Here is a 17,551-nt window from a genome sequence, read left to right as displayed (position 1 = left end):
TCTGTGTTTTAAATACCCACATTGTAGTTGCATTTTAAAAAATTTTGTGTTATCATAGCCTATTGCTAATCTCTAAGAGGTAGGTGTGTATAAAATGACTTAACAGGGGAAATAGTCAGAAGTCATTCAGGCCATCATTTTGAGAGTGTGATAAATAGTTGATTCTTTGACATTCAACTTTGCTTTTCCCCTGCCAATCAACCAACATCATTACTTGTTTAGACAGGTCCTTAAAGTAGAAATTATCCAAACTTAAAGTGAAGCAAGCTCTATTTTGTCTCTTAGAGATTTTTTCCTCTCTGCAAGAAATTAGGAGTTTTTAAAAGTAGTTCTCTCATATTTCTTTCCCCCATTGCACACTAAATTCTCATGTAATTTCAAAATGTTTATTATAGATGTTAAAGAAGAGATTTAGAACAATTCTAGGTCTGTCGTCAGAGTATCTCTTAAAAGCACATGAATTTCTCCGATTGCTTTTCTAAGACAAGTGATAGAAGAAGCCTTCTGTTTTCATATCTTTCTATCCAGAGATTGGCATAGTGTGGGTATTAGGAGTAAGACATAGGAACTTGCAAATACTAGGTTTAGTCTCTATCTTTGTGCTGCTTCTTATTTATCCATCCCTTCCTCTGAGAGACAGGAACAAATTTACTTTGTTTTTTGGGGGGAGGTGAAGCAACCCTTCTGATGGCATATTTTAAAAAATATTTGCTAGATAACGTAGATAATAGGTAGATGGATTGGCTGATGAATCTAGGCTAAGTAATTCTCATATTTCATCTGGAAGAACTTGAATTGTCTTTTGTAAGTATTATGGCTAAATAACATGGCGTTTTAAGTTCTTAAAATCTCAACACCCAAGTTAAATTTATATATTTTGTTCTCTCCAAACTTGGAAAAAAATTAGATCTTATATGTATTTTGATTTTCAATTGCATTGCCGTTCATTGAGTAAATTAAGTCAGCCCAGATGATTTAAACATTTTCAACCAGTACATCCTAAGAACAGTGATATAATTAATAGATTAGAAACTATCACAGGTATGAATTTTCAAAGTTAATAGTTTTTAATATTGATATTTTATCAAAAACTTTTATGCTTTACTTCAAGTTTTAAAACGTTATGTAGTGTTATATATACTATATTAATGATTTGTTTACTTATTAGATCCCAGGGTATCAGTATGTGTCACCTGAAGGCAGTTGTGTAGAACATGTTCAGACTTCTTCTGCCTTTATTCAGGTAACTTTTTATTTATAACAAAATAAAAACAAAGGGAATGCTTTCAAACATATTTTTAGAAGTCTTATACTAATGTAAAACTAATAGTAGTATAAAACTAGTGTAGTACTGTGCAGTACAAAAATGACTCTTTGTCCTATTTACTTTGAGTATTATAATATTAAAGGAGAAAGTATGTAAGTGGGTTTTGTATGTAAGTATATAATTTGTACGAATACCAAAGTTACCCTTTCTTCCATTTACTTTGAATATTATAATATTAAAAGAGAAAGTAGGTAAGTGGGTTTGAAAAATGTAAGCTGTACGAATATAAGATGGTTGACAGTGCTAGGATAGAGATCCTTTCATTCTTCCAACTTAATTAAAGCATTCAAGTTTTGAATGGACATATTTTTGCTAAGTTAGATAGAGTGTATGCATTAAGATTCAATAAAATGAAACTTCAAACATAAATTTTAAAATTGCCGTGGATGATATATTTGTTTTATGCGATGAAACTTCCCCAAATATTTTCTGCTGAATTGAAAATACTTGCCAGCACTTCTTTAAATATCAGAAGGATAGTGATATTGAGTATTTGGAATTTAGTAGCATTAAGCTTAATTAGAGAAAATAAGTTTTTGTTGCCTAGAAGAAAATAAAAATTAGAACTCTGATAATAATGAGATTATATAAGAAGACTATTTGTTGTTGTTGTTGTTTTTTAACTTATTTTAGCAACCATTTGTTGATGAGGATCCTGACAAGGAAAAGAAAATAAAGGAACTTGAGTTGCTTCTTATGTCAGCTGAGAATGAAGTTAGAAGAAAGCGAATTCCATCAGTAAGAAATAAGCTTAAGTGTTTAGAGTTTACCATGTGAATCTTTAATATGTATGCTTTTATGGTTTTTATCAGCATGGACTTTAGTATGCCAACAAGTAGAAAACATATTCAGTATGGCTTCAGATTTTATGTGGTCTAAAAATAGTTTTCCTAGTTTGCAACTTTTAAGGTTGCCTGAGTTTGATATGCATCTCTTTGAGGATATTTTACAGTGTTCTGTGTTATATTAAGATGCTTCTTGACTCATGTATGTCAAGCAGACTTATGGTATAATCTGATGATATGTGGTTTAAATTTGGCTTTGGTTTTGTTTTAGACATTCCCTGTAATGATGGCATTAATAGAAAAAAAACTGAAAAAATAAATAATTAATAGATGTATAGAGATTTAACTACTCTAAAATTACTTTTATTCTACCTTTGATTTTTTTTCCTATTTACTATAGCTAGAATATGAAATCAATAAATTGAAAAGTATAATAATATTGCAAATATGTGAAAGGGGATGCTATCTAAAGAACTTTTTTCATAGGAAGGTGTTTTATGTGGATGTTGGGTTTTCAGTGGTATGAAAAATATTGTTTGATAGATCAACTGTGAGATTTTGTTAACTACAAGCAGGAATATTAAATTAAAATCAATAGTAATCATTCTGGCTGAATTAAGTAGACTGTGCTACATGGGTTGAAAGAAAAAAAAGATGTGTTTCTACTTACATAACAATTTTTAGATGTTAAAATGACATCTTGAGCCTTTTTATGTTTAGAAGAACTTTTCTTGATTGGAGGCTGAATGAGAGGACTTTGAATATTTGTCAGCAAGGAAGCTAGGATAAAATAAAATAAAATAAAACAACCTGAAATCTTGACCATAGTATTGTGAGGCCACTGATGATGTCTTTATGTTATTTAGGAGGATATTCATAAAAATACTTTTTGTTCATTGTAATGGTGAGAGGTGAAACATATACCATAGGAAAAGGAGTTTTTGTTTTGAAACTACAAAACTCACTGTGGACAAATAGGAAGACCTGAAGTGTGCTTATGTTACAGTTAATTACAGTTTTGTTAAGAAACTATAAATCAATAGTTATGATCAGAGAGTCAGCATTGGTAGATGATTATATCATATTTTAAATATTTTTTATTTTTCATAGTAGTCTATCATTTTTAATTTAACAAGAAAACATAACTATCTGAAAGAATTAACATTTTACATTAAAAAAGGAGAAAGTTATTAATTTCTTTTTAGGACTTGTGATCTAAAATCCACTGTTAGAAAGATCTGGTTGAATAAGGAGATTCTGGATTCTAAAGAGAAGTTGCTGTACCCAAAAGAATAGATTCCATATATAAAGTTTTATTGTTTTTTGCAGTTATGTGATAATGACTTTCCTTTAAGTATCCATTGTGTGCCACTACTATAGATGTTTTATGTGTATATTTGTATATACACATGAGGATTCATGTTAACTTTGTGAAATCAGTAGAATGTCCTTATTTTACAGATGAGGAAACATAAGAGTGTAGTTTACCTGAGATTATATAGGGGGATTCAGATTTAGTTCTGTAAGATTGTGTAGTTTTTCCAGTGGACCTGGTGACCTCCCTCTTTTATCTTCTGAATCTTTTTACATATGGTTTGGAAACTATGTCCAGAAAGTGATTATAAACTTAGAAGGTGGCTATGTGCATGAAATAAGATTACTTTAATTTCTTTCTTTTTCTTTTTTTTCCGGCAACTTTAGTTGTAACTTGCCTTTAAACAGTGTTGAAAATTTGTTCTTTCACTTTATTTCCCTTGAAATGTAACATTTTGTTATTGTGGATCTCTGGCACATTCCAACAATTTTTATTTTTAGTAGCAATCAGTACCATCTATTGAATACTTCCTATGGGCTGGACAGTGTGCTCTCTACACCATGGTAGCCACTAGCCACATTTAATTTTAAACAAAATTAAAAATTTAGTTCCTTAACTGCACTATCCACATTTCCTTTGCTCATTTAGCTTAAGTCTTCCACATATTGTTTCTCATTTGAAGCTCTTTAGGGCATCGTTTTTATTGTTTACTGTGAGAAGCTAGGAAACTAGGCTCAAAAGATAAGTAAATTGTCCAGTGTGCATCATTGGACAGGCAAGGAAAATCAAGTTCCTGACTTCAAAAGATTTACTCTGGACGGGCCATGGTGGCTCAGCAGGCAAGAATGCTCGTCTGCCATGCCAGAGGACCCGGGTTCGATTCCCGGTGCCTGCCCATGTGAAAAAAAAAAAAAGAAAAAAAATTTATTCTGCGGTGGGACACAGCAGAAACAGAGGATATAGTGTGATAAACTAATCATATAGTTTTATGAGAGCACATAGAGGTGCCTAATTTAGTTTCAGGTAGTCAGGGAAGGGTTCTTGGAAGAATTCCTCAATCTTGAAAGACAACCAAGATTATGTTAGCAAGGTAAATGAACTAGGACGTTGTTGTAAATGGAAAGGTCAAAGTGCTTAATTAGATGAGGTGCTGTGCGATATCTGAACTGCATCTTAAATGAAGAATAGGAATTTCCCTGGTCAGTAGGATGGGGAGCATTCTAGATAGAGGGAGTAGTGGTATATACAAAGGCACTCAAGGGTGAAAGAGTGTAATTCGTGGGAATTGCAGATACTACATTTGGGTATGCCCTGAGAGGAGGGGTTGTGACTGGAGTGTTAAAATGGAATGAGAAGAAATTTGAAAAGAAGAGAAAGTCCAGATTCTAGGAGTTTGAACTTTATGTTGGATGTGAATGCTTATTTTGTCTCACCATGATTTTATAGATACATTTGAAAATAGTTAGAAAAACTGTAGTCAAATTATGAGGTTTAATGGAAATAGTTTTTTATAGAAAAGGCAGTATATATGCTACTGTATTTTTAACTGAAATGAGTGTTAGGTATGTTGTTCTAGAAAAATCTCTCACTTAAAATCCAAATTTATATTTATGTTGAAAATGGCAAATAATCTTCATATTTCTTTTGTACTTTTAGCAGACTGGAAGCTTTTCTAGCTGGTCTGGTAGTTTCCTCATGGATGATAGTATGTCTAATACTCTAAATAGCCTCGAGGATCACACTAGTGAGTTTTACAGTATGGATGAGAATCAGACTGTGTCTGCTCAGCAGAATTCACCTACAAAGTTCCTGGCCGTAGAGGCAAATGCTGTTCTGTCATCTCTACAGACCATCCCAGAATTTGCAGAGACTCTAGAACTTATTGAATCTGTAAGTTTAAAATTGGGAGATCACCAAAAACTCACTTTTAGTAACATGGTTTCATGTTCAGAAACTCACTTTAATGGACAATGACCAGTTTTATGTTAAGCATTATTTTTGTATGTCATGTTTCATTTGTGTTCTGTATTTTGCAGTGGCTTCTGGCAAAAAAATGTTTTAATCTTTCTCAAAGGTGTACCTTGTATAGAATATTTAACATTTAACAATCAGTTTTTTATTATATAAGTTGTACATTAGAAACTAGAGAAACTGTAAAGAAGAAAATTAAAACCTCCCATAAACCCTGAGTTAACAATTTGATGTATTTCCTTTCAGTATTTGTTTTATGTATACAAAACACATATATGCATACATTTTTTTAAAACTGAAAGTGGGATCGTACTCTATATACACTTATGTATTGTACTGGTGATTTTTGTTTTGTTTTGTTTTGTTTTTTGTTTTTGCCTGGGCAGTCACCGGGAATCAAACCCGGGTCTCCGGCATAGCAGGCGAAAACTCTGCCTGCTGAGCCTTATGGCCCGCCTGACTGGTGATGTTTTGACTTCCCACATTATATCATAAAAATGTCACTGTTTTCTTAACTGTTTTTTAAACTTGATTTTTAATGACTTCATAGTTTTCCATAATATGAAAATTTACCCAATATATTATCATTATTAGGTATATAGGTGGTATGTAGTTTTTCATTATTAAAAATAACAGAATATATTAAAATTTTTTGGAAGAGTTATAGATTTACAGAAAACGACATAACATATTTATATAAAGATTTGTACAAAGTCAGGACTACTATTTTAGATTTAACTGAATTCTGGATCAAAGTGAATGACCATTTTTTAATGCTTTCCATATATACTACCAAATTATTTTGTACAATTTGATAGTATTTTTTCCAAGTGGAGTAGAATGTAAAGTTTTATGATGAACCCTCCTCTTTGAGAATAACTTAAAAACGTTGTTCTTTTCATTTTAAATATTTTGGCAGTAAGCTTTGGCTACTGAATTAATTGAAATTTTATTTTGGAATCCTCTATGTTGGAGTTATGGGAAAAGCCGCAAAACTTCTCAAATTGTCTTGCTTACGTTAAGATGTCCTTGGAATCATAGTCCAAGAAAAAAAAATTTCTACTGATAAAAATGAGTAGTTAATTAACTCTGTGGAAGTTATCTCCTGCTCAGGATCAGATTTAACTAGCTTATAGCATTAACTTTAGTTAAGAATTTAATTTATTGCAGGATCCTATAGCATGGAGTGATGTTACCAGTTTTGATCTTTCTGATGCTGCTACTTCTCCTGTCAAATCCACACCAGTAAAACTAATGCGAATTCAGCGCAATGAAGGAGCCATGGAATGTCAGTTTAACCTCAGTCTTGTACTTGAAGGGAAAAAAAACAGTTGTCATGGTGGAGAAAGTGAGGCTATTCCTTTAGCATCCCCAAATGTGGCCAAGTTTAGCACTCCACCAACCATCCTCAGAAAGAAGAGAAGAATGCGCTTGGGGCACTCCCCAGGTGGGGAACCTAGTGATGGCTCATTCAACGATGGCAGTAATACAGCACTAAAGCACACACCAGTGAAAACACTACCATTTTCTCCTTCACAGGTAGTAGTGTTGTTTTTTTTTTGGTTTCCAGAATGTTGATGAGCTTGATTAAATGAGATCTTTAATATCCTTACTAACAGTTGATTGTTTTAATAACATAAAAATGGATAATGTTTAAACATGTATGTGAGAGTGCTAAACTCTGATATCAGAAGGTATCTCACAAGGTGTAGTAGATGCGTTATAGGGTCCTAGAATTTTTAGAGCTAAAAGGGACTTTTCAGATATCATGGAGTCCCACACCTTTAAGTCCCACACCTTCATCAAGAAATAGGCCCAGAAAGAAAAATGATTTGTCTAAAGTTATCTAATGGCAGAGCTGAGAGAGATCCAGTTTCCTGACTGAATGTTCAACAAATATCCCTATAAAAAGTATAGAGAGACCTCACCTATTTATAGTAATTTAGATTTCAGTTTACCTATTGAATTATCCTTCTTTGGAAGACATATGTTTGGAAGAACCATAGAAAGACAAGTAAGTGATCAGTGTAAGAATTTCATGTATCAGAAGGTTTTCTAGGATACCAGAGACTACTACATTTCTTTTGTAGTAATATCCCTAAGCAGCAAGTGTTTATATTTGGGCAAAGTACCTCTAATTTTATAATAACATCTTTGTTACTGAATACTTGCTATGTTCCAGGCTGTATGCTAAACACTTTTCATACAGCATCTTGTTAATCTTCGTTCAGAAAAATGTAGGAGACAGGGAGGCAGGTGAAGTGAAATTCAGAAGTTAAGCAACTTGTCCAAGGTCACAATTAGTAAGAAATGAAGTTGATGTTTGCTGAAAGCATCCTGACAGAGGTTATTAAGTTTTATGGGGAAAAGGGGGATTTAATGATCAGATAAACTTGGATAATTCTGGGATATTCTTGGGGATGTGTTTTGAGGCTAGGAGGATGAGGAGAATCTGGTGTTACACAAGTATCGTGTTCTCTGGAAATGGTGCCCCTGACATGCATCAGGGGAGGATAGCATTACATAGACTACAACGTGAATAGAGTACTCACTCCTCTCCAATGCTCCAAAGTTGCAAAGCCTCGTGGGGGCGGGGAAACAGGCTTGGATACTCTAGAAGTTTTGAATTTATGGAGTTTTGTACATTAGAAGTATTCTAATGTTGAAGTATAAATTCTGAAGTGGAAAGTGACTGAGAAAGTGGGGCATGATTATAAAGGACCTTATATCACATGGCAAAGAGTTTGAATTTTATACTGTAAACAGTGGGACACACTGCAGGGTTTTAAGATAAAGAATTCGAATGCTAATCTTAGGGTTAAGTAAACTGCAAGCGTTGGGAGCTAGAATTGGTTCCAGTAGCCTTAAAGCAGTTTGCACTTCTTCACACTACTGCTTCTAGACTGTTGGCTACAAAAATAAGTATTCCACAATTAAATATAAGTTAAGATCTAGTGGGTGAATTGTATAATTTGGAAACTGAACCCTGTGATATTAGTTTTGGTTGCTCAAAAGTTTTGGGCAATGCTCTATGTAGCCAGGCTTGCTGGGTAGCTGCATTCCTTATCAGCTAAGCATTATCATTATATTCTGAATTCATAATACTCACATAGGAAAGGTCACTTAAATATCATTTAATAATAATAGAGCTAAAAAAGCTCTTTTTTCAGTTCCATTGTTATATAAAATTTACCTTTAATACAGTAGGTATTTATGATTTCTTTAGATCACTATTTGATACTATAAGCTTTGTTTTTAAATTTTTGTATTATTTTTGTAGCTTTTGAATATTTGTTAAATGACTATTTCTTGAATTTCTATTATGTGCTAAAACTGTTGTGTAAGAACTGGCAAGTCAGCGATGAAGAAAACAGACAAAAATTCCTGCCCTCATAGAATTTAATTTACCTGGAGTGGAATGTTATTGTAATATTTTAAATAATCCTTTCCTAAGAGGAGTGAGGAAATAATCTGAGAATCTTATTCGTTTAATATTTGTAGGGATTTGATGTTCTAAAATTTGTCTTTAATCTTTTTTCTTCTCTCTTTAGTTTTTTAACACATGCCCTGGAAATGAACAACTTATAGAAAATCCTTCATTTACATCAACTCCGATTTGTGGGCAGAAAGTTCTTATTACAACCCCCCTTCATAAAGAAACAACCCCCAAAGATCAAAAGGAAAATGTAGGGTAAGTAGCTATTAGGTAATTATGTTAGCGAAAGTGGGAAGTACAATCTAAAGAATAGATTAGATTTTTTTAAAGACACTGTAATAATCGTTTATTAAGTAGATTAACTTTTTGTCCATTTATATGTGTATTATAATTAGTATCCATTTGGAATATAGATTTTTTTTAAAATCATAACTTTATATTTTATCCCTAGGACACTATAAACACCAGTTAAATATAGTCTAAAACTTTGATTTTTAAGCAAAACAATGTTTCTTCTACATTTGTACTTTTTTCTGTATCTATTTTAAGATGATTGTCCTTTTATCTATTTTAAGATGATTGATTGTAATAAGAATTAAGTTTAAGCATGGACCTGGAATGTTTAAATGAAATGTGTATATGAAAAAATATTTAGTGTGTGCTTTTATTGTGGCTTTGTTTTCCTGAACCTATATGAAATCAAATTTTGACTATAATACAACTATCTAAATGATTGGATAGGTTTAGAACACCTACTATTAGAAGATCTATATTGGGTACCACACCAAGAACTCCTACTCCTTTTAAGAATGCACTTGCTGCTCAGGAGAAAAAATATGGACCTCTTAAAATTGTGGTATGTATACTCTTTATTTTTAAGAATGTTCATCATTTTTAATAAAAAACAAATAGTGATTTTTAACATCTTTGATTTTTTAACATTTAAAAAAAAAGTCACAGGAAACCGATATAAATTTTCTCTTTCTTAATTTATAAGTATAAATTTGGGTTAGTCTTTTTTCCTTAACTTGTAAATAAACCCTTGCTTGGCTTATTTTAAATTTTAAACTTCTTTATATCATTTAAAGAAAACGATCAGGTGTTAGTAGAACCTTTTTCTTATACTATAACTCATATCTTTGTACTTTCAGTAGCAGTTACCTGCAATAGAGTAAAGTAATTTTTATATTTAGATGTATAAGCATTTTCATAATAATATTTTGAAAGCTTATTGATTAGGATACTTCGAGTCTCAGTTTCCTTTTCTATGCAATGGAGATCTTAAATCATACTCCAGAGAGTTATTGTGAAGATAAAAGAAATACTAGAAATAAAGGGGCTTCTTCAGAGTTTCAAGTAGTATGTGCTTAGGTGCTACTGTAATTGTTCTAATAGTAGTGGGAGCAGCAGCAGTAGTAGTTCATAAATGAATGGAGTTGGGAAGTATTCTAATTATTTCTGCTCTCATATATTGTCAACGTTGAAATACATTAGCAGAACCATGGGCATTCTAGGCAGACATATTTCTGACAAGTTAGGTTCATTAGAAATGAAATATGATTTAAAATATATTGGTCACTTCTAGGATACTTTAGTTATGGTCTTCTATTTTCAGTCTCATTTTGTGTAGATTCATTAATATTTTAAATTCTAGTTTAATTGACTCAATTATTTTTTTCTATCAAAGGCAGGTCACATTCTCAAATCTTCTAGTCTTTATTTTTTTTTTGTAAATGCTGTCATAGAGGGTACATTAGTAGAATTTGTCAAGGCTTTCTATTGCTTAGCTCCATATACTGCTATGAAGAGTCATGTTCTCTTTAGAGCTTTCAAGACTTTTTTCTGTATACAAATAACAAGAGTGATATCACACTTTATTTACTGTTTTGTAACCTGCTTTTTTTGTAACCAAATTAATAAGTATATCTATTTATTCCATAACTTTAATGTTTACATGATATTCCATTATATGGAGTTACCTAATTGATTTAATTGATCTTTTAATTTTTTTTCTATTCATTTAAAAAATTCATCAATAATTCAACAAATGTCGATTGTGTGCTTTAATAGTTGCCATGCACTGTGCTAGGCTTTTGGGATGTAATGGTAAATGTGTCCAACATAGTTCCTACTTTCATAGGGGTGTGTAGACTAATGAGGGGTTAGACAACAGCGATTTGAAGGCATTTCAAAACTCTACAGTGCTTCAGAGTCATTTGGTCAACGTATAAGTTGAATAAGAATTATCATTTTAATAATAGCGTAGTTGAGATTAGGTTTCGAACTACCTAGGATAAAGTCCCTATCAATTTGTTTACAAGCCTTTGCCCTTCTTAATTTAATACCAGCAGGACTCACAGTTGTTTGGGTAGAATTTGACCATTGCCCAAACAGATAATTTTCATCAGTAATTTAAGATAAAAGGGTAATGATTTAGTAATTAAAATTCCTAAAATATCTTTTTTAGACTCATGCATTTCTTTACAGTAAGCGACTTTTCATTTCTCCTCCTTCAATTATTTATTGAGCACCTACTATGTGCTAACCACTTAGGTTTCTAATGTATCTTACTTTGAGTCAAATGTACTTCTTTGTGATTGACTTTGGAGTTTTAATCAAGTACATCTTAAATATCTGTTGCCTTTTTAATAAACTGAATTTTAATGAAAATTACTTAAAAGGCTACAGACTCAATGGAAGACCTAGGAGTATAAATTTCCATTAACTTTGGTAGTGTCAAACTTGAAAAAGTAGTAAATGTAGCAATTCTTAGCTTTTGTTACATAAGGAGAATAATTCTTGGTATAAATGAATTCATCTGTGTCCTAACCATACCCTAAGGGTATAGTATTATAGAGGTTCTAGAGTTCTTTTTAAGAACCCTAATCTGTGTTTTTGGTGAAATGTAATCCATAAAAACGAAAGCTGTTAGAGAAATGCACAGAAACATTAGCATAATTCCTGTATGTTTCAGGCCCAGATGAGAATACTTTTAAAATTCTATTTCTGTATTAAAGTTTTTCTAAGTGCTATGAAATCTTATTTGTATGTGAATACTATTCTCCCTAACTTTACTGGTTGGAAACAAGCTGTTGGTCATCATGTGCTGGCAGTTAGGCTAAGTTTTACTGCACATAGTACAGTGTGGTGCTTTATTTACCCTTTAAGAAAAAAATCTTATTTAAGGTAGGTTTAAGCTTTATGAATTATGAAGTGTGCTCAGCTGTTTGATAGAAAGCTACATGAATAATTTTTTGAGAATATTTCATTATTCAGCCTACTTTCAAGTTTCTGTCATTCTGTAACTTACCTTCCGACATGGCGGTAAACCTATAGACACGAAACCTCCTTTCCTTCAACACACATTCACACACACACACATATATGCTTCCTTCTTGACACTGTTTCTCAGCTCTAAGCTTAATGTTGAGTTTACAAAGATGGAACAAAGCATGATCACTGCTCTCAAGTAGCTCACAATCTTAGTGGTGAGAGAAAAATGTTAACTAGTATTCATATACTTTAGAAGAAGTACAATAAAAGAAGATTAAGGAGAGCTAGGATATTCCCAATTTGTTCTATATTTCCTATTTTTTATGATTCAAAAGAAAGATTTTTGTTTAGTAGCCTAGAATGAAGAAAGTGCCACATTCCACCCAATGCTTGTAACATGCTTTATTATTTTTGCTATAAGACTAATTAGTTAATTTATTTAATTTAATTTATACATCTGTAGGGACTGGAGAAAATTATACCAATAATAGAAAAGTGTAAAAGATGGGCTTGCTATATATGGGGAGAAATAGGAATTACTATAAAAGACTTCTTAAAATCCTTTCAAAAACAATTTAGTCACAGCCACTTGCCTTCTTGGAAGAAGATATTCGTGAGGTTTTAAAAGAAGAAACTGGAACAGATATATTCCTCAAAGAGGAAGATGAACCTGCTTATAAAAGCTGCAAACAAGAGGTAGTCTTTTAGTAATATTATTAATAAAGTCTTATCTTGTCTCAGTTACTCTGCCATAATTTTCCCATTTAAATTGTTTATTCCAGCATACTGCTTCTGTGAAGAAAGTCAGAAAATCACTTGTCTTAGATAATTGGGAAAAAGAAGAACCAGATACTCAACTATTAACTGAAGACATTTCAGACATGCAGGTTTGTAAAGAATTATTACTTTTTATTAAAGTGGTTGTCCTATTAGTTCTCATTTCTTACTCATTGTGTGGCTAGTTCTTGAAAGAGAAACTATTAACTGTAGAGAATATTTTATTCACTTCCTTGTTTTTTATGATATTTATTGTGTTTTAAGAGGAGTTAGTGCTCTTATGTATATCATAAAATGGTAGTTCTCAAAACTGTAAATTTTAGTATTTACTTTTGATTCATTTCTAAAATATTTAATTTTACTGCATTGCTAGAAATTTCATCAGCGCCAAAAGCTTTGTTGGAAGGAAATGAACAGGGCTTCCACTACCACTTACTCAGTAGTCCCTCTAATTGTCTCCATTTTTGAATTAGTTATTTTATTTTCCTCTTTCTTTTTTCTCCCTTAGTCAGAAAATATATTTACAACATCTTTATTAATGATACCATTATTGGAAATACATGACAATAGGTGCAACTTGACTCCTGAAAAACAAGATATAAATTCAACCAACAAAACATATACACTTAATAAAAAGAAACCAAACCCTAACACTTCCAAAGTTGTCAAATTGGAAAAGAATCTTCAGGTATGGATTTATAAGTTTCTTTTAGTGATTTTGGTTGTTGTTTATTCAGGTATCACCTTGAACTTACTCTTCACAAATTATCCTTTTTCTTTTAAATTTGAAATTGGCTAAAAAAGTAACTAAAACATTCACCATTATTTTATCACTCAAATCAGATTTGGGGTTTTGAAAGATTCATTCATCAGGGTACATATAAACTAAACAATTGAAGATGGAGCCAAAGACTTTCCTGGTGATTTTGTTAAGCCCTTTTCTTTGTTAAACTAAAGATACCTCAATCCACTTCTGGCACCTTTTCTGTAAAAAAATATGTATTGCCCTTAAATTGCCATCCTGAAAGGGTAAGTGGTTGGAAGCAGTTTTCACATGGTTTTGTTGGTATAATGGTTTCTAGTGAACTTTTTGGCTCAGAAGTATAAAACAAAATCAGTTTTTTGCTATTGTTTAGTCAGTATGTAGCTGCAAATGAAAGCTGGAGTTATTATTTTATTTTTTGCTATGGTATAAAAAGAAGAGAATTTTGGAGTTATTTGAGAAGGAAGTTTTCTTCTTTATACTACAATGACTGTAGCACTAGCATTCCTTATATTTAAACATCCTTTGAAAATATCTTTGACAATCAAATATGGCCTCTTTATTTCTGTCTTGAGCCCGTGCATTTCAGAGAGTCAGATAACACAGTCTCTTAATCCATTTAAAATAATTTGAGTTTCTAGTGTTTAATTATTACAGAAGTTTTCAGGAAATTTTATTGCATAGCAGATAAAATCTATAATGTAATAATCTGTAGCCTGTAATGAGAGAAGAAAACAAATCAAACAAGCATAAACTTGGCTTTGTGTTATTAATATGTTTCTTAATTTAAAGGCATAAAGCATTTTCAGCTCATTTACACTCTCTTCAAATCTTTGCACTCTCTCTTTAAATCTTTCTACAAGATTTTGGAACAGTAAAGACTGACATTTCTTTTCCTGTTAAGACTCACTCGTTTGATTTAGGGGAGAGTTGTGGGGGACAAAATTTTTTAAACTGCTTCTAGAGAACTTGGAGCAATATAGGTAGCTAAAATAATTGACTGTTCAATGTCCAATTGTATAATGGTATGGATAGGTATTATAATAATTTTCACATCACTATTAATGTTTCTATCCTAGTCAAATTGTGAATGGGAAACAGTGGTTTATGGGAAGACGGAAGACCAGCTTATCATGACTGAACAAGCAAGAAGATATCTGAACAGTTACACAGCTACCAGCAGCACTTCAAGAGCTCTCATACTGTAATTGTTATAAAACTGATTAAATGTCCCCACTTCCTTACTATATTTTATACTAAATTAGGTTGCAATGAAATTTTTGTCAATTGTTTTTAAAGTTTTAATATAGCCCTAAAACGGTTTGCATCTTTTTTGAAAAATTGGGCAGGCAAAAACCTAAGCCACTTACATAAGAAGTGGGCCATTTCTTAGTTCATTTTTTAAGAGATGAGATTTTTTAAAAATTGTTTTTAAAGAACAGGATGGAGAAAGTCATATTAGAATGTTCATGGATGTTCTAAAAGTAAATTCTCACATTTTTTTTCACAAGATATAAGTTGCTACTCTCTTGATGCTGCAGTTTTGTTATAGATAGGTTTATGAGTGCATAATGATTTCTGAAACTAGTCTAGTTTGGGAAGTATACATGGTTTTATGAAGTACTTCTGCCTATGTGCTGATTTACTTAGGCTATCATTTACAAAGAAACACAGTGGAAAGGAATTTAAAAGAAGGATAGAAAGTTGCACTACTAATTTTTGGTGTTTTTCAAAGACAGTAAAATTAACTACAGTGTTAAATGTATTTATTTGAGCATAGTACTACAAACAAAAAACATTGCAAAGGGTTTTTTTTTTCTTTATTAGTAAAAAGTCAGTATTTTCTTCCTAAATCTCAGAAGAGCTGAGAGTTTTGTTGAATGTATTGTACAGTATGTAGGAGCAGGAAAACTTTGTAAATTGGAAAGAAGTCTGTTTTTATAATTTATTTTCATTTTTAAAGCTTAAATGTAGGTATTTATATGTATACAGGGTTTCTAGAAGCCAGTGTTGTTTCCTGTCATTACAGCTAACATAATAAAAAAAAATTTTGATCTTTAAATATGAAACATGAGTAAGTTATAGCTGCAAAGAATACAATATCTATACTGTATGTCACATCTACCTAAATTTTGCACTATGCCCTTTAAATCATGTTGGTTATAAAGTAGTTCTAAAAATGTACTAAATAATAATTTAATATTTTCTTTTTAAATTATATCGGGGGTCATATAAATTAATCTGGTGATTTGTATATGTGTTTGAAATTTTTGCATTTTCTTTAAAAAATAATATGATACCTTGGTCCCTAAAAACAGTATGCACTTAGAAGTTTATTATATTTTCTCAATGTTTCAGGAGTAGAGAACATTATCTTTTATTTATAAAAATATTTTGTCCTTTTATAAATGTTTTGTGTTTCTCTACAGGTTACAACAGTTGCTTCAGTTGCCTGTTTTAGGTGTTTGCACTTATTTTATTTCTTCTTGAAAGAATGTCTTCATTTGCTTTTGTGGTAGAGATTTTATGTAATTTTCTGAGACATATAATGGTGTACTGTCAACTTAAACACTGACAGATAAATAGAATTGTACACTGTAGTTTTAATTATTTATAATTGACACTCTCTCCCTCTCCACTCCTGAAGTATGCTGCTATAGAAAATAGCAGAATCGGCTTGCTGCTATGAGAGAAGGAAAGAGCAACCACCACTTGCACTGTGTGAAAAGATAAAAAGCAAATGATGGCACGTTCTCAAGTTAACTTAATGGAATCAACCATTACCAGGAAAATTCTTGCAAATACCAAAATACTTTTATGCCTTAAAAAAAAAAAGCTTAAAATTTTCTGATCTGTTTCTGTGTTAATAGAAATTGAAATACCAAGTATTTTAATGCCTAGCTCTTGAACAGTAGACTTTACACTATTTAAATCCACTTGCTAGTTTTTGCATATTATATGTAGTGAGAAGTTAAGAAAATATATGGTACTTAAGATTATGCCTTGAACCAATATGAATCTTCTTAGCAGTGTTTAGGTATGTTGATTTCTTCCTAATTAGTGAACTTCTCACATAATTTCACTTTGTAAAACCAGTGATTGTAGCAAAATCATACTGGATCATTTCAGTTACCTTGAACTGATAGCAGTTAGTGGTTTTTTGTTTGTTTATTTTTGAATGAATCCCTTAACTGGTTCTGAGGTACATAGTCTCTAGTCACCAAAGTATATCTTAGAAGAGCTATATTTTTTTAAAGCATAATTTTTCTTGAGCATTAAATTATCCCAAATGTAATATATTGCAGATAAGCCTGGGCTTATTAGACAAAGCACATATTTGGGTTGGTATTGGTTGAATCCTCCAGTTAACTGCTTTGTTGCTTTTAGCAAGAAGATTTTTAGTCTTAAATATGTCAGGCATCTTAAGTCACCATTACACTGTTGTGTTCATTTAGATTTCTTTCAGTATGTTCTAAAAATGCCAGACATATATGTAGCAGCCATACTTGCATGGAAACTGACTACACATATTTAATACTCCATTTTGTTGTAAGGTTTTCACATTAATACAGCAATTACCCTGATGAAATTGAGTCTTGATGTATGGGAAAACTTTGCATTGTGAGAGAATCTTGCATACAATGCTGACATATATTAACATCCAGAATAAAGCATTTGTGTACAAGCTGACTTGGTTTTCATGTTTGTTTCTGTTTTATGGTATTGATCAAATCCTTAAGGACTTAACACAATGTTCTGTTCTTAGACCTTTTTCTCCCTTTACACAGGTCATTTTATCTGCTAACACAACTTGACTGCTTTACTGGGCCACATTCAGAGCCAGATTTTTAACTGCCTTTTAGATATTCTCACCTTACCCTTCTGTTGACATTTTAAATGTAGC

At 31.7% G+C, this 17,551-nt stretch overlaps 1 protein-coding gene across 8 annotated transcripts in view; it reads left to right on the top strand.

Annotated features, from left to right (window-relative positions):
• The window catches only part of MYBL1 (MYB proto-oncogene like 1), a 36,966-nt gene extending 19,629 nt beyond the window's left edge, over positions 1-17,337 (top strand). For 2 of the 8 annotated variants that reach the window (XM_077166909.1, XM_077166906.1), the window contains 11 exons: positions 1,169-1,243; positions 1,961-2,065; positions 5,084-5,317; positions 6,569-6,937; positions 8,950-9,089; positions 9,576-9,690; positions 12,687-12,803; positions 12,890-12,994; positions 13,393-13,572; positions 14,727-14,851; positions 16,077-17,337. In XM_077166909.1, the coding sequence (XP_077023024.1) occupies positions 1,169-1,243; positions 1,961-2,065; positions 5,084-5,317; positions 6,569-6,937; positions 8,950-9,089; positions 9,576-9,690; positions 12,687-12,803; positions 12,890-12,994; positions 13,393-13,572; positions 14,727-14,851; positions 16,077-16,137 (1,626 nt within the window). In that variant the 3' untranslated portion in view covers positions 16,138-17,337. Of the gene's footprint in view, positions 1-1,168; positions 1,244-1,960; positions 2,066-5,083; positions 5,318-6,568; positions 6,938-8,949; positions 9,090-9,575; positions 9,691-12,686; positions 12,804-12,889; positions 12,995-13,392; positions 13,573-14,726; positions 16,054-16,076 lie in introns of those variants that run through there. The other 6 variants (XM_077166907.1, XM_077166911.1, XM_077166908.1 and 3 more) reach the window with 6 other exon arrangements.
• Positions 17,338-17,551: the final 214 nt, after the last annotated feature.

This window comes from Tamandua tetradactyla, chromosome 6, assembly GCF_023851605.1.
Source record: "Tamandua tetradactyla isolate mTamTet1 chromosome 6, mTamTet1.pri, whole genome shotgun sequence".
In the NCBI taxonomy this organism is placed as follows: Eukaryota; Metazoa; Chordata; class Mammalia; order Pilosa; family Myrmecophagidae; genus Tamandua; species Tamandua tetradactyla.
This window is presented reverse-complemented; position numbering and strand designations above follow the sequence as displayed.